The sequence below is a fragment of the Epinephelus moara genome, chromosome 9 (assembly GCF_006386435.1).
Source record: "Epinephelus moara isolate mb chromosome 9, YSFRI_EMoa_1.0, whole genome shotgun sequence".
Lineage (NCBI taxonomy): Eukaryota > Metazoa > Chordata > Actinopteri > Perciformes > Serranidae > Epinephelus > Epinephelus moara.
In genome coordinates, this window is record NC_065514.1 from 22,542,434 (window position 1) to 22,569,659 (window position 27,226).

At 42.4% G+C, this 27,226-nt stretch overlaps 1 protein-coding gene across 2 annotated transcripts in view; it reads left to right on the forward strand.

Annotated features, from left to right (window-relative positions):
• The first annotated feature begins 2,359 nt into the window (after window positions 1-2,359).
• pappaa (pregnancy-associated plasma protein A, pappalysin 1a) overlaps window positions 2,360-27,226 on the forward strand; it is a 119,052-nt gene continuing 94,185 nt past the window's right edge. For both annotated transcript variants that reach the window (XM_050053577.1, XM_050053578.1), the window contains exons 1-6: window positions 2,360-3,600; window positions 9,969-11,052; window positions 21,939-22,084; window positions 22,390-22,683; window positions 23,037-23,229; window positions 23,538-23,659. In XM_050053577.1, coding sequence (XP_049909534.1) covers window positions 3,210-3,600; window positions 9,969-11,052; window positions 21,939-22,084; window positions 22,390-22,683; window positions 23,037-23,229; window positions 23,538-23,659 — 2,230 coding nt within the window. In that variant the 5' untranslated portion in view covers window positions 2,360-3,209. The remainder of the gene's footprint in view (window positions 3,601-9,968; window positions 11,053-21,938; window positions 22,085-22,389; window positions 22,684-23,036; window positions 23,230-23,537; window positions 23,660-27,226) is intronic.

Sequence of the window (27,226 nt, forward strand, 5' to 3'; positions counted from 1 at the left end):
TCAGAGGTTTCCGTTTGTCCAGTTGTGTTTTATTCACAGCTGACCTCTGACTGATCTTAACATCATGCCCCTCTGTAAGCGATGCAGTGCATCGTGCTTTACGGACTGACTCAGATTTGCAGTGGGATTTGCAGAATCGCGCACGGGCTCCGTGACATGAACCGTCACGGGTCATTAGGTTAAGATAGGATGTTGTCTTCCTGAACCATCAAATCCAGGAATAACTGGGAATCCAGCCTGTTTTGAAAAAAGCAGAGATATTGTGACGCTTTCCTACTGACAAACGGTAGAAACGGGGGAGGCACACTGTTTGAACTTTGTGCATGTTGATTGGTCTGTGCCCTGAGGGGCTGGCTGGTGGGTGCAAGACTGTACTAAAACAATTCAACTCAATCTCCTTGCATAACGGAGGGATGGCGAATGACCTTTATATGAGCATGTTTCAGGGTCCCCCCACCACCACCCCCTCCTTCAGTCTGTACATAGTGTACCAACCTGAACGGATGCTGACTGTAAGACATTAGGTCATCTTTTCTATCTTCAGCACTCATGTTCTTTCAGAGGGAGAGAAAGTGACAGTCTGATTTCAGGTGAAGAAGTGAAGAATGTAATTACAGGACTGGAGAAGTCTTTCACCTTCTGTCATGATACTTTGGTGCCTTAGAGGGTTTACTTTTCTATTTCCTGTCAGTGTTCAATTTTGATATCAAGTACATTTTGTGAAAATCCACTTGCAGTACATTGCAACACTAAAGTACATTCAAGTCTGTGATGTGACCCAACGGTATTTTGCTGAATGAATTTTTTTTTTAGGTCAGCTGAAAAAAAAAATACATTTTACCACTAAATGGGCATCACACGCTGGCAGTCTCGTGGGAATCAGGAGTTTGTGGGACAACGACCCAAACAAAAACTCTTTCAAAGGGGATGGAAGTGTTGCCACACGACCACATCTGACAGGAGAATGTGTGTTAACAACCTGTCATGTGAAGGTTGGGATACACAAAGTTATCCACTGTCTTCCTTTTGACAAGATTTAAATTTGTGGTCCATGTGAAACTCTTTCTCAAGGTCAAACACCTCTCAATATGCTCAAGACACAAAAGGAAATATGCGGCCCGAAGTCGCAACACCATATGAAAAAGAAAGCAAATATTTAATGTTTGTTCTCTCTTCCCTTTATGGTAGGTGGCAAGTTTTGGCTGTCTAAACACACATTTACAACAAACAACCCTGGGAGAACAGAGAGGAAACACCAACATTCCAGCTGACTGTCTCTATGGAAAGCCATTGAAAGGTAAAGTCACTCAAAATATTCTCAGAGTAACAGCAACACTAACCAAAGGACTGTTTTTGTTTCACTCAGCAGCCGAGACTCACGCAGGCTTCGTCATTGCTCTCAAAGGTTTACAAACTTTCAGTGGAGAGCGTGGTCTTGAAACTCAAATCCATCCAAAGTGACGGGTCAGTAAACATTAAGATTTGTGGGTCAGCCTGAAACTTTAAATATCCCTTACATTCATCTTTTTCAAAGTCAAAAATCTGCGCGTGGTGATAGTAAACTGGAATAAACTGAGATTTAGGGTAATCAAAAGAAGAAAAAACACACAGCAAATAGTCACATAACTGCACTTACTGCCTTACTGAGGTTAAAAAGTTCAAACTCTGAAAGAGGAAAAGGACATATTATCCATCAAATTAAGTTAAGTAAAAGAAAGGACAAGAACTGCTATGGCTTTGTCAGCGTTCTCCCATTACTTCTTTGATCTACTGCTTACTTTATTTTGAAAATACATTAATGGGAAACATGACTTTGACGGGACAGTCACTCTGCCAAAGTAAAAATGGAGGACTTTCTCAAGAGTCTGTGAGTGGCATGATAGTAGATTTTAAATATTGCATAAATGTAAATGTCTAAATTTCAGATATTGATCTTTATGACTACATGTATATATTTTACCATTACAAAATAAAAGCTTTGCTCCCTTATTATGTTTGGTGCAATATCTTTGGGATAGTTTTCAGTGAATTTTATTTATATTGAAGAATAACAAGCCTGTATCCTGAGGAAATATGAGTGCCAAAACCTCTGATTGTGAAAATGGAATCAGCTTTAAAGCTTCCAGGAGGCAGATTTCTATAAAGAACAGCAAGGGCTGGAATAATTCTCCCCTGTTCTCAGACTTCTTGGTTAAGGGTCCTGTGGTTGTGGACTTGGTGGAAGTGTTGGATTGTTTAAATTGTAACCGCTAGAGGGATACATATACGCCTTTCAAACTCCGTAAACACCATCCTATCACTATGTGCCACAGAGAGCATTACCGTCAGTGAGAGTTGCCTACCTGTGTGACTTCCCACTTTGAAAAAAACACAGCCCCGGAACATTTGAAACATGAGTTGTTCTTAAAAAGACTTAGAGAGAAACTGCCTCTAAAGCGGACGGCGAGCTCCGACTCCTCCAAGTGTATCTGTGTGCTCCAGGCAATCAATGAGGACCGCGATGCTTACTACTTCTGCAGCTCTCTGTCCCTCTTTCTCTCATTCGCCTTACCAGATATTATAGTGCATTTCAACTTTTGTACAGGCATACTGGCGAGGGGGAAGTTTGGATTCCATTTTTGAGCACAATTCACCTCTTGTTTTCCTGTAATAAATATGAGAGGTCGGTTTGTTGTCACTTTTCTTTGGAATTTAATATGTGCCATTTCTTATGCTGTTTTACGGGTAGGATAAGGAAACAACAAAAAGGTGTGACAAGAGCTTGGCGGACAACTGTGGATTTCTGCGAGTAACTCCTACCGTCCAAAGGGGATGAGGGGGGCATCGGCCGGACCCCCCTCTTGATTGATTACTTATTAGTCATCCCTTTGGCTAAATGGGACCCATTGAAAAGGCACCGTGGAACACATACATGAATCAAATATTCCTGTGTCCCCTGAATGTCTCCAGAGTAGTTTTGCTTAAGAGAGGGGGTCGTGGCTTAGCATTATAAAGAGGGAAAAACAGCATAGCTTTATGGGTTTATTTAGACAGTTTCTACGCTTTGACATTCTACCGCTGTAAAAAAGACAGAAGGAAAAACTCGAGAGGATTCCAAAGAGGAGAACATTGTGGACATACATTTTTTTCTAGTTATTCCGTTGTTTCTTTTATTTTATTTTTTTCCCTTCTTATTTTAAATATTTTTTTGCCATTTCCTCTCCCGAAAAATGAAACTTTGGACATCTCCCTGGGTGTCTTGCCTGGTGATTCTCATCTTGTGTTTTGGATCAGAGTGCGGGACAGTCCGGAGAAAGGGGAGATCCAAGAGGGAGTTGGTGCGCATTAGGGAGGCGAAAGCCACCATCCCAGGGGCTTGTGCCACACGTCTGCCCCGGGGCAAACGCTCTTTGCCCGGCTTGGAGCGGCGGGTGCTTCGCCAGCGTCGGCGCTCCTCACAGGCGGAGGAAAACTCTCCAGACCGGGGGAAAGCTGTCTATTTTACCGGCAGGGGAGATCAGCTACGGCTGAAGCCTGGCGTGGAGATACCCAGAGGAAATTTCACTCTGGAGATGTGGATCAAACCGGAGGGAGGTCAACGATCACCCACAGTGATTGCAGGTAGGATAGCCTACACATCCTCCATCCTATTGTCAACCCAACTCCTTTTATTAGTGTAACTTCAAAACTGACGAGTTAAAATGGAAAACGAGAACTAAACATGCAAATGTGCAGTGTTTTATCCCAGTGTCATGTAGTCTGAAACAAAGCAACATGCAGTTTCAGCGAGTTGAAAATGAGTTCATCTATCAGACTAGACAATGATGTAATGCTCTGAAAAGTACAGCGGATATTTTAGGTAGTGCAAGCATAGGGTCACTGAAGATTTTGATCACATTTAAGTTTGCCAGAGAGAAAAACGCTGCAATATGATTTTAATTTCCTAATTAATTTCCCTGTAATTTTCCCACTTAAGAATTCTGATGTATGTGCGCCGTGGTCATAAAAGTGAGGAGTGCGGGCAGCAGATATAGGCTACTGCATCATTTGACCGGCAGCTGATGTCACTGTGCGTAAAATGTAATTTCTCTGAACCGACTTGGCTATTTTAAAACTATGATGTAATGGCCAAAACTTTGTGAGCGAGCACGTCACGTCAGGCACAAAGCGGGAGAGATCCGTTGTAGGCGCTCAAAGCGCACAGCTCAAGCCGCAAGCTTGAGTGTCCCCCAAAATCGACACCTTTGGATTGGCTACCGGAGTTACGGGACAGGACTGAGAGATCCAGGGTTTCCCTCTCCATCCCGAAAATGTCCTGCTTGTGTTAGTGGCGGTGTGCTTTTCATGGTGACTGCTGGTGCTGTATACAGTCTGCCCAAAAACGCAGACTGTGGTGCGAAATCATGCGTTATTCGGCCAGTCTCCAATTCAAGGCACAATCAGATAGTGATGATGCATCTCTATCCACTGACTGCGCAGAGGAGGATACACACACACACGCACACACACTTGAGTAGATCCCTGCCGTCACAGGAAAGCTTGTAGTTGTCATCTGTGCGCACTCCTTTTTGTCCTGCAGCCATGCGTAAAGGAGCACAGAAAGGTATTAAAAAACTGTTCTGCATCATCTGTTTTGACCAATAGCGCTTTTGTGCATTACAGTATAGGACTGGGCTTTTTTTTTGTTGCTTTTCTTTGCCGATAGGGAGCGTTGCATACACAACTCATTGCCTGCTACAGTACTTGTGCAGATGGCTGCCTTTGAACTGAATTGAACTGAATTGAACTCAGTCCTCCTCAGCCTCCCCTATGCCAGTCTGCAAGTTTGGGGACTCAACTCAACCATATGAGTAAATTTACATGCTCCTTTTATTTTATATCTGTCTGGCTGTCTCGAACCCCCCTACACACACATAAATAATAGCTCATGTGTGTATTTGTGTGTGTGTTTTGAGATACAGTACACTTTGAGTTAGTGCTAGCCAGTTGGCAGGGACTTGCTCTGCAAAACCAATCCCTTGTCAGAGTCTCAAAGTGGGGGAGAGGGGGGTGAGAGGGTCTGTTGTGACCTGAGTGACTCCTAGATTTACAGAGGATGGACACAATAACAGGAACATCTGTACAGTATTATGCAATCCAGTACAACAACAACACAAACAAGGGCCCCCACAATGACCATAGAGTTGAATGAACACCTCCTGGATACAACCTTAATAGAAAATGACACTATAGGTGTTACAGATGTTGGTGTTGGATCACATTATCTTGTACAGGTGTTGTTGTTGTGCATAAGCCCCCCCCATCTTGTACTGGCATCTCCCCACTAGAGATTACAACTGGTGTATAATCTTGTGTGCTCTTTTTTTTTAAGATTTGCTCCCATTGCTCTCCCGTCCATGTGCCACAGAGGGAACCCAAAGAGAACAAATATGATGATCAAACAAATTCAATAAAGCCTAATCTTTTAAATCCAATTCAGGCCTCAAAAATCCCAGTGCCTCTAAAATTGCTCCATCCCCTTGTTTTGATCCCGGCGCTGTGTTGTTTGCAGCAGCTGTTTTTTTTACTGTGTTGTTTTGACCACCGCTGTTTCTCTTTCTCTTTCTGTCTCTCTTTTTCTGTCTTTTTCAGTTTTCTTTGTTGTTACACTTGTGTTGTTGTTTTCTGTGCAATTGGTTGGGAATCATCAAAATAGCATCAAACTCTGGGATGAGTTGCCTCTATATGTTGGCTAGCCCCCACAGTCTTTTTAAAACACAGCTTTATTTTTCGGCTTCCAGTTCAGTATGAGAGTTGCCGTATTGCTTTTATCATTTTATTGTCATTTTGTCTTTTAATCTGGTCTTTGTGTGTTTCCTCCACTGTTTTTTGATTGTATAGCAATTTGGTCAACTTGTTTTTAAGTATGCTTTATAAATGCAATGGGATCGGCTTGGATAAAATGAGCACAATATCTGGCTTGAGGAAAGAATTGTGGGAGCCCTGGAGTGGTTTGGTTCTTTGCATCCTTGCCCAGCCTCGGTGGCTCATTCTTGTTTTTGTTTTTAAGTTGTGTGTTGCACACAAACAAATCTTATATCTCTATGGAATATCTCCATTTAATAACAATGGATGATGGATCCATTTACCATACCATATCACCATACCATTACATCTACATATGGAATGGGTCCTCTTTCATTGAGTCTGCCATGTTTCTACAGTAGCCCAGAATGGACAAATTAAACACTCGCTCAAGATAGGGGCATTTGCATTTTTGTGTCAACAATAGTTCTCCTTCATGCTTGGCACACAGGAGAAGTTTCGGTTGGTTGCAATCTGCAACCTCATCACTAGATGCCACTAGATTCTACACGCTGGACCTTTTAAAGGTATACTATGCATAGGCTCATACAAAAGTACCCTCACTCAGTCATTATTTATGACCCACTTGAAGTGTGTGGCGGTGTATTTATCTGCAGAGATAATGCCCTCTGCCTGTATTTTCGTATTTTCTTCTATTTTTGCTCTGTTCGGGATGTTTCCAGGCGCAGCACAAAGGTGAGGTCAGAACTAAAAAGGTAGAGACCACATGCCAGACAGTAAGCAACTCTAATCCAAGAGGAAGTCACAAAAGTTGAGGACACAGCTTTGAAAAAACCCAAATGTAAAGAGCCAAACGCCAAGTGGACAAAGCTCTTTCCAAGACGATAGTGAAACTGGGGTTAGCTTTCACTTCCACTTTAATTTTTGCTGGTGATACTGTTTATAAACACTAGCTGACATTTCCTGCATAGTATTCCTCAAAGTTGTTTAAGTGGAGTCAACCAATTTTCTCTCAACAATTCCTTGGAGAGCTAAAGCAGGACCACTTATGGGTGAAATGAGAATGACCAGGGATCAATAGCTGTAACTTTATACTCCGCAGATGAGCAGTCAAACCATCATCAAATACAACTGTAGATTATCTTGTGCCCTTTGAATTAAACTACAAGACTTCAAGGGAAAAAGAAACCTGTTTCCTTTACTGTCATTTCCCGAGTGTGACAGTTACATGTGGTCAGAATTGATCCCAGGTTGAAAAGCATTTGAAATGTTTTAAAGGTTTACACACACACACACACACACACACACACACACACACACACACACACACACGTACGCTGTGTCCAAATGTTATGCAAACTTTGTTGTGCCCTATTAGCCCTTGTATCCGGGTCATTTTGGGTTGTCCCGCATCAAAGGAAGAGGAAAATAAATCACAAGAGGGATGGAGGCTCTCCTCCATGACCTGCTGGGGACAATTATATGCAGACGTTAGCAGATAATCACTGCGATAACAGATATATTTTTGGTACGGTCATCTAGTCAGGTGATACACAAAAAAAAAAAGTTCAAAAACACATTTAGCTTTGCTGGTCCTTTTTTCATGGATACTTAAAAATTGTATCCTAATCCTGTTTCATCATAATTGAATGTAACTGGGAGACTAAGAGGAAGACGAATAACCTTTAGATCATGACTAATTACCTGGCAAGTGGTTAGAGTCTGAAGTGGGGTTAAGCCCTGAGTGCAACACTTATACTCAGTGATTAATACCTCGACTAAAAAACATCTTCACAGTCCCCTTATTAGTTTGAATCATTATCATGGTCACGCACTGTGCCTCACTTTGCCATAATGAGTGTTTGGAAAAGAGTTGTTGAGTTCCCCCAAATCCCCCAAATTAATGTCCTCAGTGTCAGTGCAAGTTACAGTGTAGAAAAGTGGTGTTAATTTATGTCATCTGGCGTTAAAAGTGTAACAATTGGTAGATCATTTATGACTCAAAAATCAGCATTTAGTTGAATTAAATCAGAGTGAAACTTGACAGCCAAGCCAAATGTTTAAAGCCAAGTGTTTTCAAGTGGTGTGATGACATTTTTTGCAATCAATATCCTTGTTATGTTCACTAAGTTTGTTTTTAAGATATCAATGGGATTTTCCATTATCTCCTCAGGGAAACTGCTGTGGCGGTCACTTTAGTATGAAAAGTGCCTTTCGTTGACCTTTCAGAGCCAGAACAGCTCAAAAGTAAACGAAGTCTTCATTGTTCCCTTCCTCCCTGCTTTTTATCAAGTCCTTGTGACATTTTTCTTTGTGTGTGTATGTGTTTTTTTTTAACTTTTTTCCTGAGTGTGTTTTTCTTGGAAGAAGACAAATGGCAAGTGCGGGGAAGGTTTGCCTTTGAACCTGACAGGAACAGCTCTCTACCGTAGCGTGTGCACATGCAAATCCCTTTGCGTGTGTGTGTCTGTTTCTGAGAGGACACAAGTGTGTACCTCAGCTTTTCAGCTTGTCTGTGCATATGGTAGTGTGCGTCCTTTTTCACGAGCACATACGTATATATTTATGCATGTCCGTATAAGTATGTGCATATGTGTGTGTAGGTGTGTTTGTGTGAGCCAGAGGAGTCGCAGTGCAGGGTCTGGAAAAGTGTAGTGTGTTAGATTAATTGAGCATGGCAGAATTATGACAGCTGTTTACACTAGGAGCCCTACGAGCATTTTAGCACACCTTTTAGCCTTGAGTGCACTGGCTGACAGATGGAAGGCTTTTTCCTTCCAGTGTAGTGGAAAGCCTGAAAACGTCATCCACCAAAGGACTGACCTTGACGCTGAACCCAACCCTCGCTCTTTGAACATTAGTCCATTGAAATACCAAGTTAATGAATGCATACTGGAGTGTGCATCTAATTAGAAACAGGTCAAAGTTAGCAAGATGTCCGTGCAATCACCATTAGGCAGCCACTTATTGCAGGCTCAGGTAGCCTAATCGATGGGAACAAAGGCATTTGAGTGGACAAGTGCGTTGAGGCAAAGATGTGATCATCACTATGATAATCAGCTTATAATTTCAGACCATACTAAAGGCAGCAGAGGCAAATATGAAGGGTATTTACAGGCATTTGATGCACAGATCCTAGAAGCAACTACAAATGACACTCAATGCCTATATGGACTGGGTGTTGCAGATTGAGTGCCTCTTTGTGGATGTATATAAGAGCCAGAAAGATCATAGTTCCCCTGATGGTAGCCAATCCCAGAAATGATTTCTTGTGACAAGAGTGGAGTCCTGCTCCCTCCCCAGAATCACCTGTGAACACAGACTTTCACAAGCTGAGATGGACCTTGTGAGGCACGTCAAGGTGCTTTGGAATCTTTGCACACTTTGACTGGACCGTATGGATATACGCACACAGTCACGAACACGCATTAAAAAACACACACACACATGCACAGACATGAACTTGTGTGCCTGCGCACATGTACCTCAACAAGCGCTAAACAAACAAGCAGTTAACATTCAGAGATCCCCTAAGAAGTGAAAACACATTACCATGCTGAAGCTGACATGCACGGTCCAAGTGAAACAGGAAAAAGGTGTTTTGGTGCCTCTACAAAAACAAGGCTTTAGCAGAAAACTAGCCTTTTCTGGCTACCCCACTGGCAGGGGATATTCACACGAACGACTTTAAATGCGCTCAGTGTTCACGAGAAGCCTATACAGAGAGATTTCCATGGGGTCTCCCTTAGCTAAACATGCACTTCAACCCAATTTCCAGGACAACACTCACTTAGAAACGAAAAATATATATCATATTAATACATATGCTCCCTATCTACATTTTTGGTCTCTCTGGAAATAACACTTCTTAGAATATTTGAGAATAAGACAGTGTTCCAGTGTGTAGTTTGAAATCTGGTTCTCATATCGACCAACAAATACTCAAATAAAATTAGCATTATGTTTCATATGTATGTTGCTTGTGAAGATTGCAATATATCATATTATTGAAAAATGAAGATGTGGAACGATAGCGTCAGTAAAGTGTCAGCACTCTTACAGGTGACCACTGAACAATGCTTTTTATCACTGACGTTGATTTTCTTCCATGTTCACATCCACTTTTTCACCTGGAAATCAAGGCACACCACATGTTAACCAACCTTTTTTCATTCTCTCTCCAGGCCTGTACGACAAGTGTTTCTACGCCTCCAGTGACCGAGGCTGGCTGCTTGGCATCCAGGCGGTTAGTGAACACGGGAATCGTGACCCCCGCTTCTTCTTCTCCCTTAAAACTGACCGTGCCCACAAAGTGACCTCCATCCACTCCAATGCTCGCTATGTACCCAACCAATGGGCACACGTGGCAGTCACATATGATGGTGTGTACATGAAGCTCTTTGTCAATGGCGCCCAAGTGGGCGTCAGTCGGGAGCAATCGGGCGATGTCTTCAGCCCTTTGACCAAAAAGTGCAAAGTGCTGATGATCGGGGGGAATGCACTGAATCATAATTACAGGGGGGCAGTGGAGAGGGTGGGCCTATGGAGGCAGGCCAGAGGGCAGAGGCAGATTGTCAGGGATATGCAGGCCCACGAGGACCCCCAAGATCTACCTCAGTTGGTCATACGTGAAACATTCGAGCACCCAGGCCGGAAGTGGCTGACTGTAAAAGATGGTAGCTTTCCTCAGCGATTAGGGTTTCTGGGTGGTGTCGGAGTCGTAAATTCTGAGGGATTATTGGACACAACGCTGGACCCTCCAACTTGTGGTCAAACTGTCTGTGACAATGTCGAGGTCATCAAAAACTACAACAACCTTTGGACCTTCCGTCGGCCCAAGAAAGTACGATATCGTGTCATAAATGTTTGGGATGATGCACGGATTAGGCCAACTGTATCAGACCACCAGATCAGCCTGCAGCACCAGCAGCTAAATGATGCCTTTAGCCCTTACAACATCACCTGGGAGCTTAGCATTCACAACGTGACCAATTCAGCACTTCGAAACAGATTGATCCTAGCTAACTGTGATATCAGCAAAGTTGGCGATGATTCATGTGACCCAGAGTGCAACCACCCGCTGACAGGTTTTGATGCAGGTGACTGCATGTCGGGATATCGGAGCCGTTGCCCTGAGCACAAGCAGGGGAATGGTATATGTGACCCTGAATGTAACTGGGAGAACTTCTTCTATGACCTTGGCGACTGCTGTAACCCCAATGTGACGGATGTGACCAAGACATGCTTCAACCGCTCTTCCCCACATAAGTAAGCTCCCTTTCTTCACATTTTGCATGTTACCACGTTTCAGCACTGGTAATCCTCTTTGGTGGTTGTTTAATAAACACAAGGCTTAAATTCACCAAAAAGCTTTAACCAACCACAGCATTCTTTGCTTAATTTGATACATTTTTTTGGTTGACGTGATTGAATAATTTTGGTAAACCAACTCCACACGATGGCCTCACATGTCTAGAGTAAATCAAACAACAAATCTTTCCATACATGTGTCCCTGAAGAGAGGTTTTAATGTCTAGTCCTACTGTTTCCTGACCATTTGGGCTGAGGCTCAGTGTAACATAACTCCCAGCCTGTGTGGCCTGGGAATTCCTCTGGGAGCAGCTAGTCCAATCTAGCCTTGGCCTGGTTCAATCAGTGTTCCACACTTAAGCGGGGCAAAACAAACGCAACCGGATGACTTTCCTAGTAGCAAATGCGCAGGCCAGACCGCTCATTTTTGTATCAATTTTTCAACAACTCTCCTCACCTTTTCTACTCTGTGTCTCCTATACCCAATGGTCCTAATTAAGCTGGTCTGATTGGAGAAGGGAGTTGGCTTGGAAAGAGTGACATTCTAAACAGAGTGTAAGGGCAATTAGAGGTCAGAAAAGAGAGTCCGGTATGACTTTTACTTGGAGCAATGGAAATCATTTCAAAGACATGCCAAGTTTCTTCAGGAAACCACTGAAAAACATGTTTCCTAGACAGGCAGGTATGGGTCCCTAAACGTGAATGCCTGAAAGAATTTTCCAGGAAAACAGAGAAGAAAGTTTACCTCACTTGCACGCAAATACCAGCATAACAGAATCTCCTAGGTGTACTGAACATCAAGCAGGAGATTATGTGGTTTTATGTGGCTACTTTTGGAGAATACAGCGGCCTTCATAAATGCATGCAAATTTTTGTTTCTGTGGTAATGTCATTGTGGCTTTTAGATGATGAGTAAAGCTGGCAAGGAGAATACATCTCTGGAATTCTGGATTTGCTGTAATAAGGTTTGTGCCAGACCTCCAATAGCAGGATTGTTTGTTTCTTGGTACACTGAAACTCAGCACAGTAGACTGAGACATTTTTGTGGACAGTGCAGGGGGTCTTTATGGGTACGCCAGAAAAAGAGACAAAAATGAACGAGATTCCGATGTTTGTCAGGATTTCTTCTTGCCACTGTCATGTGGGGACAAGCAAAAGGGAGGAAAAACGAGTAGACCTAGTGTGTGGGATTGTTTGGGTCTTTCTGATAGCATGAATCAGGGAAACCGGGCTGTTTTCAATCATAGTTAAGCTGGAAGCATTGTCTGTTTGGCACAATCCGGTTGTTTAAAGTGACCGCAAAATAGCTAAATAATGACATCTAATTAACAACATGAGAGGGGGAAAGCAGGTGGGTTTGCCGTTGCTTCCATCTCTCAATTCCCATCACATCCCTTCCAGCTTAGTCATCATTAGAAGCTCATTCATCAAGTGGCAGGCAAACTACTTCATTTAGACATCAGCCATTGGCAAAACGCTTGCCGTTGCAATGTTGAAACCTCCCTGCGGGCGTTTAAAAGATGGGATCGTGAAACGAAGGATACCAGCAAGAGAGAGAAGAGACAGAAAGAGGACAAGAGAATTCTCTGTCTAAAAAATAGATATAATCTCCCCAAGTGGTTGCTTATTTTGCTTTGATTATGGTATGTCTGGAGAGACTTGCAGAGAGCTGCACTACAAACAGTTTGACATTCCTCCTTAATTATGGAATTCTGGATGAACAATGTACCGCGTATGCAGGGGGAACAATGGTTGTGAGGTCCTGCATTTATTTTTGCAGCGTTTGCGCCTGTTACCACTTACGTGTAGTGTTTTCAAAAATCTGGCTAACACAGGACACAGGCAGCTCTGTGGTCCTGCAACAGTCTCCCCTCTGAAAATACCATTGATAATAATCCCCCCTCTCCCTCCCTTCACATTGGCTGAGGGAAATATTTTGCATTGTTTTCACAGCCCATGGTTTTGACACTTCTTATGGTTTTGGTGGTATTTGATGTTATCTGACAGCATTTATTTTAAGGCGGAACATTCTTATGTCTGAAGCGAGGGACATTTGAAATTGTGGCTGTAATTTATACACTGTGAATATACATTACATGTGCAGAAAGACAGAAAACAAATGGTACTCTGAAACAGTTGTTTGAGCTGCTGATAGTTGTGCAGTGGTGCCCCCAGAAATTTTTCACTGGGGTGGCTCGATGGAGCCACTAAAAAATCTTGGGGTGGCACAAAACCAAAAGCCATTGCTGAATTTCAGGAATTCGATTATGCTGTCAAAGTATAGGCTAGTAAAAATCATGTCAATGTCAGAGTTTAGGAATAGTATACTGATATATTTTGCTTTCTCATTTTACAGTTAATATGACTAATTATCTGATGTGCATAGGCCAATACTGGTACCATTAACATTTTGAATTCCACAACAATCCTGTTTTAATATGTGATGTATCTGTTTATACATGTGTTAGGTATTTCATTGTTCTTCAAATAGGCTGGTTGTCCTTTTCTTTAAAGGGATAGTGCACCCAAAAATGAAAATTAAGCCATTATCTACTCACCCATATGCCGAGGGAGGCTCAGGTGAAGTTTTAGAGTCCTAACATCCCTTGCAGAGATCCAAGGGGAGAGGGGGTAGCAACACAACTCACCTAATGCAGGCTGACGGCGCCCCAGATTAAAACGTCCAAAAACACATAACTGAAACCACAAAATATCTCCATACTGCTCGTACGTAGTGATTCAAGTGTCCTGAAGCCCCGACATAAAAAGTTGTTTGGAAAAACATCATTTGAACTCTGTTTTTAGCCTCACTGTAGCCTGTAGATATTTTGTGGTTTCAGTTATGTGTTTTTGGACGTTTGAATCTAGGGCGCCGTAAGCCTCCATTAGGAGTTGTGTTGCTACCCCCTCTCCCCTTGGATCTCCGCAAGGGATGTGAGGACTCTAAAACTTCACCTGAGCCTCCCTCGGCATATGGGTGAGTAGATAATGGCTTAATTTTCATTTTTGGGTGCACTATCCCTTTAAGAATACAAATATTTTGTTTTAATTTGAAGGAGTACATTGATCGTAGGCAGCAAAACATTTACTGGAAACAAGCCTTCTCAAGTTTTGGGGAGACTTTTGGGTACACGTAGAACCCATTTTCATTATGATATATTGAGGTGAGAGTTTGAGAGACCCCTTTAAAATGGCCATGCCAATATCCTTGCCAAATTTAGCCTAACTGTGGAGCAGTATTTACTCCCCTTTCTAACAAGCTATGCTGACATGGTTGGCGCCAATGGATGTCTTTTGCTGTCTAGTTTCACAAGATACCACTAGCCTGCTAGCTGTAAAATGAGTGCCCCACAGCCTCTTAAAGGGATACTTCACCAATTTTTAATTTTCATAGCAGCATGGGTACTATATGGAACTGAACTGTGGTGAACTTCCCTTCATCTTACCAGCAGCCAGATCTCCCTGCTACTCTCTCAGCTCAAATCAGATGAATGATGCATTTACATCATCCAACGGATTGAGCTGGCTCTAGGGCCGTTCCTCAAACCACAGATCGTGCTTTCTCATTTTTTGCATGCCCGCGACCATGTACACAAAGAGTATAGAAGGGGATATATAGAGAGAATCCCCACCCCAAGACCACACTCGGATCAGACTGTAAACTAGGTAGTGCTATATAAACCAAGATTCTAAAATATAAACCTAGGTTCTATCATTGCATTGCATATTTCTTGCCTAAAATGTCTTCAGAACCATATTTAAGTGCACTGTTTGGCTGTGTTAAGAGAGTCTGTGGACAGGAAGTGGGTGCCATACTATTTCCTTTACTGTAAAAACAGAGGCTGAAAATACTGAGATCAAATGGTAAAACCAAGCATTACTGATCAAATAGGAACTTAGTTTCTGTCACTGTGTTGCTTATTTCTTGCCTCAAATGTTTCTGGAAACAAATTTAGCTTACTGTTTAACTGTAATTCTAGATAGACCAGCAGGCCGCCATATTGTTTCCTGCACAAAAGCCAGCCGAGCTTGCAGTACATCCCCCACCAACAGGAGCGTTTATTGGTCTGATGTGATGTGATGCAATGCATTCTGGGAGTTGTATGTTTTCTACTTCTTGAGCAAAAACAAATGTCACAGCCCTTTCTGTTTTCTCTGATCTTGTAGCACATATATCAAAACTGTTTGCAACTGTATACTGCTTAGACAGCCCAGTTCTATAAAAATAACAATCTCTCCAGCAGTGAAATACGTCTATAAAGACAGCAATATCAGCCTCCAGTCATTTTTGCCACAAGGGGCCAGTTAAAGGGCCAGCAATTGTATCAGAGTGGCCCTGGTCCCCCCATGGGGGTGCCACTGTGTGTTTTTGACTGTGAATGAAAGATCAATGTAATATCTAAGCAACTTGACAGAAGATCAATCCCATAATATCAAAACTCATCAGATTTGGAAGGTTTTGTGAGCACCCGAAATTAAAATGTTTTTTGGAAACACCTCCCGAACTAAAGTAAGATTGATACACAAACTTTGCAAGATGGATATTAGGACCATTTTGGCCTCAATATGTTTTTGGGAAATGAAGTTCTGGCCTGGCTTTATCGGAGGCTAACAGGTCATCTGTTTTCCCCTGGCCTCTGTCTCTCTCCCCCTCCTGAGTCAATACCTCTCACTGTGGCAGGTTAATGGATGGACCACCCTTCCTCTTTCCTTCACTCCCTCTCCCTGCTGTATTCTAGCTCAGAGTGGGGAGCTAATCTCCATGGCCCTTGACTTGGGTGTTTTACAGTTGGTCGTCTAAACCTTAAGCCCCCGTCCCATAAAACATAATGGAGTGCTTGGGCGTAAATACCAGGAGTTTGCACTTCCCCTTTAAAGCCATAGCATACTTATAAAAGCACCTGTTGCCGAGGTTTCACCTGTGCTCGCATGGGGCCTGAGAGACGTCTTTCTGCTCAACTAGGGGACTGAGGGGAAATTGGAGAAAGGGGAGGCTTTACTTGGGCCGCTGGGCAGACAGGGGAGTTGCATCTGGCTACAATGGGATAATATGTAGCCAGATACTGTAGGTGGTCTTTTGAAAATATGACACACTGGGGAATTCAGTTGATAATGCCTTGGTGGGGTCATTGTGGTTCAAGGACGGCACCAAGGGTATATATCCTCGTACTTGATTAAGAGCTTCTATTCTTCTCAGATAGGAACTGTGAGAACTTGGGAGCATTTGGACCTTCCCATCGTCTGTTCCATATGTCTCCAAATCCTGCTTTTTGACAGCAGGATCTCTGGAATCTGAGCACAGACACAGTTCCTATGCATGTGTCTTCCTTGGAAGGGGAAAAAATAATCAACGGAGTAAGTTGGAAGGTTAAAGAGGAGAGTGCAAGTATAGTAATAAAGGCAGAGATGAATGATGGGTTTAGGGGCTGTGGTGTTGACCGACTCGATGACAGGGGAGCTGAGGGCCCCCTCCAATTTTAAAAGTGTTCTTGGCCGTGAGAGCGTCATCGCCATGCCAGCTCACCCTTGCTTTCACACTATGCTGCCCCAGACATATGTATACAAGGCAAATTTATGGGCTTATACGAATTATATATGGGTGTAAATGGATGAGGTCATAATCCCCTATTTAATATGTATCAGATATAAAAGCATTAACACGGCAGTTTGAGCTGCCTCGTGCACCCCTGGATCTCCTTACAACAGATGCCCTGCAGTGATGCTTGAATTTAGCAAAGCTCCATTTTCTGCACTCACCTTACCTTTCTCTCCCTCCCTCAATTTTTCTCTCTCTCTCATTCTCTTCCTTTGTAAGTCTTTAAAAGTTTTTTTCCCAGGACATGTCTGAAAAGTGGTGTGGTTAAATGCATGGAAAATCCTGTCTTTCCCAAGTGGCTCATCTCGGCTGAAAAAATGTATGATGGGAGGCAAGAGAGGGGAACAGGGGCTATGGGATGGGGAAATAGTTGAGGGGTGTGTGTGTGTGTGTGTGTGAAAGAGAGAAAAAACACCGGGGGCGGGGAAGGCGAGGAGGTTTGAGTAAGATGTGGATGGACAGATAGAAAGAGGGTGTTTGAAAGGCCCAAACTGCTCTGACGACAAACACACTCATGATGAAATCATCGGGACTTCCTACAGTGGCAGCCGAGCTAAGCTTCAACCAAATCTTTACCAGCACTAAACATGCGCACATGTATGCAAATGCACACATAAAGTGCCTTTTTTTTCCAATCGATTATTCTCAGACTGTGTGTTTTTGCCCTGAAAGTCCCCTTGTTCATCAATCCAGCATGTGATGCACATTGTGTTTTTGTAACAGGGCCAGGAGTGTCAGAATAATCGATCTCAGATTAGTACATTTCTGACCCTACAGTAGAACTGCTGCTCTTATTCATCGCTGACTCGATCATTTCAGCATCGAACCCCTTGACCGCCCACCACCCCAAACCCCCCCACCCCCCACCCCCCCACCCCCCCCATGGATGTCCAAAAAATCTGGACAAATATTTTCTAAGGAAATAATGAAATTCCTGAAATTATTAGGAAGAGGGACCTTATATCATCTGTTCTCTCTCACCCTCTCTCCTTAGACCTGGCCCCAGTCAGTGCCCCCACTTGCTTTCGCGTAGGCTTGAAGAAAGCATTTGCTACGCTGAATCCTTTATTCAAAACGTCTGTTTTGAGGGAGCGCTGCGTCTTCACTAAGCAGCTCCCTGTCCAACTTGTGATTTGAGGCAGAGAGACTCCTCCAAAAAAAGGTTGTAGAGATGTTATAAAACATTTCATGTAGCTGCATATGAAATGTACATCGGTGGTAACCTTAGCTGGCTTGTCGCACAGCGGGGAATTAGCTCACTGGTGTAAATTTTTCCAGAACATCGCCAAACCCCAGTGTTACTTTTAAATTGCTTCCTTTAAGCTACATTGAACATACGCAATGAGACAGCTTGGTTTTTCACTCATATTTTAATATTTTATGCAGACGTTTGCTCTTGAAACAAACACCTATTAGCCAAAGAACAAAAAAAAAAAGAAAACATTGGCGCAGCTGGCTGCCTTTTTAAGGCTTATTTAATGAATTTTAAAAAATGCTGAGTACAAATAGATTCTGCAGGTCTTATAATGTAGTTCAGCATTTGAGTAGACGCCAAATAAAATGGTCTAATGATCTAATAAAATAACAGAGGCAGTGACTGAAATTTCTCTTATATATTGAATGAAAACCGGCCAGGCTTAACACTGAGCCTGATGTGGTACCACTCACACAGTTGCATGTCTTTTGGCAACCAGATGCTCCACTATATTTAGCTGAAATCCCAAGATGTCAAATTAGATCTCTTCCACTTTGAGCTGCTTTTTTGTGGTTATTGCTTTTGTTATCACAGAGCCATTAATCATAGGCTAAGTTGTGTTGCATGTCAGTAGGTCTCGCTGAATGCAGTTTTTTTAGAGAATAGTTTAAGAAGTACTTCACTGCTGGAAAGATGGTCTTTTCATAAAACTAGGCTGCTAAATACTTTTGAAATTGGTGCTACATGACCAGAGAAAACGAAGGGAAAAGGGCTGTGGCATTTGCTTTTGCTCAAGAGGTAGGAAACCTACAACTACCAGAATGCACTGCTGCATCAGACCAATAAACGCTCCTGCTGGTGGGTGAGGTAATGCGAGCTTGGTTGTTAATCCACTGGTAACAATATGGCGGCTGACAGGTAATGAACGATGTGATTTACAATTAACGCTAAAATATGTTTCTGAAAACATTTCAGTGGAGAAACAGGAACGTAGTGACAGAATCTAAGTTCCTATTTGATCAATATTGCTCAGTTTTACCATTTGATCTCAGTATTTTCAGCCTCCAGGAAACAGGAAGCCGCTTCTCGTTCACAAATTCTCATATTACAGCCAAACAGTGCACTAAAATATGTCTCTGAAGACATTTTAGCTGAGAAATAGGCAATACAGTGACAGAATATTGGTTTATATTTGATCAGTGCTGCATAGTTTACAGTTTGATCCAAGTTTAGTTTAAGTTTGAAAGAGGGAGAGATCTCACCATCTGGTTCTTAACTCTTTGTGTCTGTGGTGGCGGGCACGAAAATGCAGAAGTACAATCTGTATTTCGAGCAACAGCCCTAGAGCCAGCAAAAATCTGCTGGATGACGCAAAATCCATCTGATTTTAGCTGGGAGATGAACAGGAAGATCTGGGTGCTGGTATGATGGAGCGAAGTTTACCACAGTTCATTTACACATACATACAAAGCTGGTTGAAAATCAGCAAAGAATCCCTTTAAATGACAGAACAATGTGTAGACTATACTGTCAGTGAGTCAGTGCTGTCAGCTTGTACACAAAAGAAATCAAATCAAGTGTCTTTCAGTGGAACTGTACACCCACATTATGACTTTACAGCATTTCAATACATAGTGTAAATATACTTTTATTTTGAGTCAGCTGTTGAGTGGGAGAGCAAATATAAATAGCACACTCCAGGATTCTGCACTTCACAAAGGTATGAGTCTTTGAAATTTTTGCTTTTATCCTTATATTTACCTGAGTTCACCTAAGTGGGACAAATGTGATGTGCTCTTTAAAAAAAAAGCACGATATTTACTCTTACAAAATGATAGCACAAAATAAAATTGCATGTACTGTATGTTGAAAGTATAATGGAAAAGGATTATTGTACTATTGACATGGCGTCTATTTAAGATTAATTTCCAAATGTACCATAAGGTATCTAGATGTTAAGTTCATATGGTATAAGTGCAAATTAACATTGCAAAATAACTGTAGCAACTCAGATATGACCATTGTCACTGATGGCACACAAAGTGCCATTCCTATTCTTTATCTCATTTTTATATTGCCATAACTTATGAACTATTAAAGACATGGGGTACCATTCACAAAAGCGTGCCAACAGTGTGAAGTTTAGAGATTACAGTGTGTTATTTTACAAGTTAGACACATTAAAGCAAAGAAAAGGAACAGTGAAATCACTCTGTGTACTCTTCTGCTGTGACGAAACTGTATGGGGGCAGTAAAGTTCTGTTTTATTGCACTTAATGATCTAAGCACATACAAAATTAGAGTACAAAACATGAGGCGGGCAAGTGGGTCACACAAACTAGGTCAAAACATTTGAAGAGGATCTAATTTGTGATAGTAGGACCAGTGTCATGTTTTGTTTCTGATTAAGCCCTGTTTTCATATCCATTGCGTTTCTATTTCCAAAGCCTTTTAAAGCTGAAAGAAAAAGAATAAACTATCACTTCAGCATATGCAACAGATTATTGACTCTTCAAAGAGATGACTGAGCTTGTTGATGCTATTTGCCAGGACCACCAGCCAGGCTCATAGAGAAACACTTGTTTGATGTGTTCATAAAATGAATGACAGTTTCACTGCTGGAAAGATATCTCGTTGTGTTGAATGATTGCAGTCATTAGTGCTGCCGTTAGTATCCCCAGGGCCGAAAAAACATTGTGTCATTGATAGACAACAATTAACTGAAGCGTCAGGCGTACTTGAATGAGTCAGACTGATCTGAGATGCTTTCAGAAAAACAATGTTTAAACACCTTTTGTGCCGTAGATGCAACCCAAATAAAGAAACAAACAGAAATGGTGTTGCTGCTGGGACAAAGTAGCTTTGTTGCATGGCCACGCTAGCACCTCCTCATATATAATACAATATTGTGCATATTTAGGGTCGGTTTGAAGATTTGAATATGTGATATCAAATGCATATAAGACAGCCAAGCAGTAGTCATTCTCTGTTAATGTCACACCGGAGTCCATTCGAATAAAAAAAACGTGTCATTTTACTGCAGTGCAGCCAGTAAGACCATGAAAAAAACATTAAGCAATTTTACAAAAATGTCCAAAAATCTCATATTATTTTTAGTCCCACTGGTAAAATGGATTTTTTCCCACCAGCTCCTTTTTGGTCCTTGCCATGACATCATCTTACTGTATGTCGAAACGAAGTGCACTCAAGAGGATTGTCACAGACACACAAACTATTGTAAAAACAAAAGTATTGTATTGGTTACTGCATGATTCACTGTCTTACAACATAAAACATCTGACATCATCATGCACACAAAAACATCGCAGCATGGAATTTGGTATCTCCACAAATGAGAACTCTAAAAGCGTTATACGCCCATAGTTACATATTTGGGGTAATTGTACTGTTTATTTGCCTCTTGCACTTCCCAGACAACATCAACAACATGATGTGTAATCCCCCTTTTTATTACACAAGTGTAAATGAGGACGGACTGCAATGAAATTGAATGGAAAGAGAAGAAATGATTTGATTGGTCAAAATTAATACCAGCCGGATCACAGTTATTTATCCTTATCTGACACCATTCATAACCGCACTGCAGGTGCACAATCACTGTGCCAGGATTTCTCAACAAAATTACCCAAAATCTGTTGGCCATGTCCAAGTGAAAATGTTCTTCTCAGGCAGAGCAAAGAGAGGAGTTATATTATTTATTTGGGGGATATTGTTTAAGAAATGCCAACTGGTTTCAACCTCACGGGGTCAATTATTCCCATTCAGCCCTCATTCTATTGGTTTAAGGGCCATTGCTGTTGCCAAAAGACTTTAAAGAAAGTCAACAGGGACCTCATTCTGAGCTGTCATCCTGAAAGATAGCACTACGTAAGCTCTTTTTGGCCAGGAACACTGTTGTTATTTGTACAAGTTTGCCTTGGTGAAGTCTGCCTTCACTTGGAAGAGACTCCCCCTCATTGTAGGGCCATTAACTTAATTTGAAATACTCTTTTTTTTTCTTTCTTTTTTTTTTACTTGTTTTTCATTTTCCAGAGCCTATTTGGATGTGAAAGAGCTGAAAGAGATTCTGCATTTGGATGGCTCGACTCACCTGAATGTCTTCTTTGCCAATTCTTCTGATGAAGATCTGGCTGGGGTTGCCACTTGGCCCTGGGACAAAGAGGCCCTCACACATTTGGGTAGAGGACAAACAACAACACATACATGCATGCATGCACACTCACGTGCACACACATCCCCTCTTTGGCAGCCCAGATTGTTGATTTGAGTAATTACAGTTCAAGCCCCAAGCAGTTTCTCTCTTCATCACAGCTCTAACAGGGAAGAAGGTGATAATGAAGCTGAAGAGGCCCATTAATTATGCATTGTCTGAATTTTACTCCACTTCCACAATTACTTTACACTACACTAGGAGGAGGCTGTTGTGTGTGCACACTCACTTGAGTGTCTGTACTGTTTACTTCATGTGTTTGTATTTTTTCAGGTGGGATTGTGCTGAACCCCTCCTTCTACGGAACATTTGGCCACACTGACACGATGGTCCATGAAATCGGACACAGTCTCGGGCTTTACCACGTGTTTCGAGGTATATCAGAGATCGAGTCGTGCAATGACGCGTGTTTGGAGACTGAGCCCTCAATGGAGACTGGAGATCTGTGTGCCGACACCAACCCCACTCCCAAATACAAAGGCTGCCACGATCCTGAACCCGGCAATGAAACCTGTGGCTGTCGGCATTTCACACACACACCGTTTAACAACTACATGAGTTATGCAGGTGAGACGGAGCCTCCGCATGTGTTTTTTATCCGGGGCAAAACGCTACAGTTATACCTCTCACATGAAACTGACACACAGAGATCACCGTAGAGGAATTTGTTGAGTCTGTGTGCACACTGAGAAAGGTGTGGAATTTAGCGGGGACGTTTCATGGGAAAAACACAGCGGGGGGCACATCCTTTCATGTCACTCGGGCAAAAGTTGAAACGTTTTTTTGTTGTCATAGTTAAATGGAAAAACACAAACAGGTGGTTGAATTTCTTCATGGAATTGATTTACATCCTTCTCCTGTCACTGTTCAATCCAAAATCCGCACCCCTCACACTGACCACCTACCTCCGTTACCTGCAGACGATGCCTGCACGGACTCCTTCACCCTGAACCAGGTGGCTAGGATGCACTGCTACCTGGATCTCATCTACCAGACCTGGCAACCTGCCTCCAAACCTCCGCCAGTGCCAATGCCACCCCAAGTGGTCGAGCAGCATCATAATTCCATCACCCTAGAATGGTTTCCTCCGATTTCTGGACACTTTTACGACAGGTGAAATGAGCTACATAGGTTGCCAAACAGATGTGGGTGTGTATGGTAATAAAGGTGATAGAGGTTGATTTTGCTATAAATTTTTGTTTGACTTAATAAGGCAAATAGTATAATTAAATGTTTAATTATTTTTTTAAAGACTAAAACACCCATAGGTGAGCCAAATAATTAGAAGCACCATCTTAAAACTTTGTTAAACTCCGATCATTTGACCTTATTGTCAAGACCGTATCTTTATATACTGTATAAATGATGTGTTTTTGGCCTGTATCTAAGTTGGCTGCTGTGTCTGTCTGTTGGTTTCCTAGAGAAGTGGGATCAGTGTGTGATAAATGCACTGAGGGGAGAGTTCTACTGCAGTATGCCTCCAACTCCTCGTCCCCACGACCGTGTGCCCCATCTGGACACTGGTCCCCACGAGAGGCTGAAGGTACAGTACGATACTATTGACTATACTTAGTGGTTGGTAGGTTTCATGGGAGTGAACACTGTCATTGCATGGTTGTTGTTGATGCACTAATTGGACAGGTGTGGCTCAAGTGTAGTATGCTTATCATAATTAAAACAAACATGTTTTCTTCCTCATCCCTTACTCTGCACTGAACCTGCTATTTCCTTGATTATAATGAGCTGTTCCTACTATAAGCTAATTTAAAAGCAAAGCCATATTCACCTTTCACCCACAGCATACAGTACGATAACGTGATTTGAGGTTTGCCTTTTGTTTATTTTGTGAGTCAATATACGGACATGCAAAATATTTGGTGACTGACTCAACCTCAAAACATGCAAATGACTCACTGGATTCTTGACACTTGGGCCGTGGGACAACATGGAAGGATCAAGGAGGTCGCTCCCCAATGGATGGTGCTGTATGGTACCACAATTCCCATATGAGGGCTCAGGCCCAAAACTAAGGTTAAAGATCAGCTGTAATTCCCCTTTTTTTAAATTTGAGTTAGGGACCAAGGTAGTTAAGTTATAAAAATAGTTTTCCCTTCTGTGCAACTCTGATCACTCTGGTGCTAGTAGTGGCAGCATCAGTAATACTGGATATTATGCATGTGATTATGTGCAGCTGTGTGTGCATTATGTTGTTCTCCCATATTATACACTGTCTAATAAACCTGTTAATAAATGTATTGGAAAAACCCCAAGTAGTTACATTAGACACCATGCTCTGCAAGGTTGTATTCTTCAAATCTCTCAGGTGTAGCAGCGTTTAGGTAGCCTGGAAATCCAGACTCAAATCTATAAAGATTTTGAGTCTGGCCCTCACCGATACACCCTTCCTACCCAAGGGGCGGCACTAACTGAGGCATATTAAATGCCGCCGCATGCAATTGGGTAGCACGATTGCCAATCGGAGCAAAAAACAAGGCGACGTATTCATTGCACTAAGCCCCATTTGTTTGCTAACCGGTGGGGCTAACTGATATAATCTGCTTTTGCCGTATCCTGTCGGCAAAACAGCAAAAATGTCCTTCCTGGAAACGAAGGCTTCTAGGGCAGTCTTCTGTTCCTCTCTCAAGGAAAAAGATAAGTGTAGTTGGCTTAGCGTTTCTTCCAAAGTTAAACTGAATGGACGCGGTCCTTCGGCAGCTGCCATCTTGGCTGTTTACTTTTAGACTCTTACAGCGCAGCGCTGTCCTCATCATGTTACGCCCGCCCAGAGCCCGCCTCTGTCAGATAGACTGATCTGATTGGTCTGAGTGGTGATTCAGCGGGCTCTGCTCATCGGGGCCAGATCCCTGTGTAGTGCAAATTTGAATTTGCTAGGGGCGGGGCATCTGGATTTCCAGGTTAGCGTTTAGGACATTTTTTTCTGAAACCTGTTGCTTTAAGAGCGTGTTGCATTATGGGTTGTTTGTTGCATTAATATTGTTAGGCTAGCCAATTAACAGTTGCTTCTTAAAGTCAAGAATGCTTCCTTGGTAGGACGAATGCTTCCAAGTCGTATCCTACAGAGGCTAGGCAAAACTCCCTCCTAGCATTCGGTCAACGAACGTTAGAACAGGCTAGCAAGTGCCCAGGTGTGCGTCATTGAAGAGGCGCCACCTTCAATTCTGGCAAACCCTGCACAAAGAACTGTGGGTACTGCATGCCCACTGAGCGTACACACATGCATCCTTGAAAATTCTCTGAAGGAAGGACTCCATCCTTGGTAGAATTCGAAGGATCCTTGACAGTGGAACAGTCCTTTGGCTGGATTTGATGACGTAGTCTTTCAGCCAGTCAGCCATTTCCCTTGACTCTGAGAAAGTACCACCTGTCTGTCTACAATGTGTGCAGTACAGGCCCCCGGGAAGTGTGCTGGACTTTTAAGTCTATTTCACATTGTGACTACAACCGCAGCAAAATGACCCATTTCACTATCAGTAGTTCATTCATTTGGTCTGATAACATTTCGGACTTACACTGGTCCTTACACTGGTCCTTACAGCCATCCTTCTTATCTTCCTGGTGCTTCCACTGTGATTAGTACCAGTGATGGCATAACAAAAACATAATAAAAAAAGTAACATTTATCCTAAGCTAGTCACACACACACACACACACACACACACACACACACACACACACAAAGGTGTTAGCATCTGTCCATCTGTTGTACTAACCTGTATATATTGTGCCAATACCCATGAATAAATGCGATGTGTAATGTGGGTAATGGTGTCGTCTGCTCATTGCCATGTTGTTGCTTCTTACCATCTATTTCTATATTTGTGATGGGCTCAGTGGTAATGGTTGCTAGATAAAATCAGGACACTAACAGCACACAGACAGACAAAATACAGCAGCACAGCACGACAGCAGTATTGTGTAAAACATGGTTAAGACAGCCCCCGCTTGGATTTTGATGTGCGTCCGTTGGTGCTGTACGGTACCGGTACAAATGAAATTATCAGCAAATTTGATAAAAGAGTTGGCTGACTGTGACCATAAGTATTTTCCCCATACATCACTGTAAAGGGAAAGTTATAGCCACACATGAAAATGTCCTAAATTTTAAACGCATTATTTGAATAAATAAATGTTTACCATCAGAGTTCTTTGCAGTTTTCAGTCTAATCCTGTTCAGGGTGACCCTGACTATGATCATGTAAAATCTAAGTAACACACACATTGAAAACAAGAGGAAAAACATTGCGGCAGTTGATATTGTTTCGGTCAGATCTGGCTGCGGACAGACACAATGACAAATACGACCAAATGATGCAGTAAAAAATGTTTTGTCGCTTTGTCTGAATGAATTTCTGTGTGTGTGTGTGTGTGTGTGTGTGTGTGTGTGTGTAGATTCTCTAGAGTCTATAGATTCTAAAGTCACTGAACCTTGCCTTCACACTGGCTATAGTGTATGTACCAGAGGCAAGTCTGGGCTTGTCTAACATGCTGTGTGTGTAAACTGTACTCTATTTTCCCTCTTGGAAGGGGTCCCTGTTTGTGGCAGCTCCCCATTCCCTGTAACCTCTGCTTGGGCCAGCTTCTCACTGGATACTACAGCTGCTGTTTCCTGCTGTGATGGTGCATATGTGTCCAGCAGTTACTAACTTCCAACAGAAACTCTGGCAAACTACTGACTCTCAGATACTGTAAAGTATTGGCATATTAACTATTGGCATAACTTCCTTATATTGGAAGATAAGTGTGTTAACACACACTCTGACTGTGCATGTGTTCATTCATCAGCATTAATGCATGCACATGGCACCTGTTATTTAAGGACTTGCTGTGTCCTCACAGTACTTGACTAGGAAACACTGGCGTGGTCAGAGAGAGCCAGAGTACCTCTCATAAATCTTTACTACTCTATGCCCGGGAGAAATATGGCTGGAGGAAAAAAAGCAAGAATGAAAAAAAGGCAAAAACACACACATGGATATGGATTCAGGGAGGGGGTAAGAGAGGTTGGGTGGGGTGGAAACCACCCAAGATAGTTAGGAGAATTGCATGTGGTTAGTGACATTCACAAGGGAGGATCCTGGGTTGATTGAAA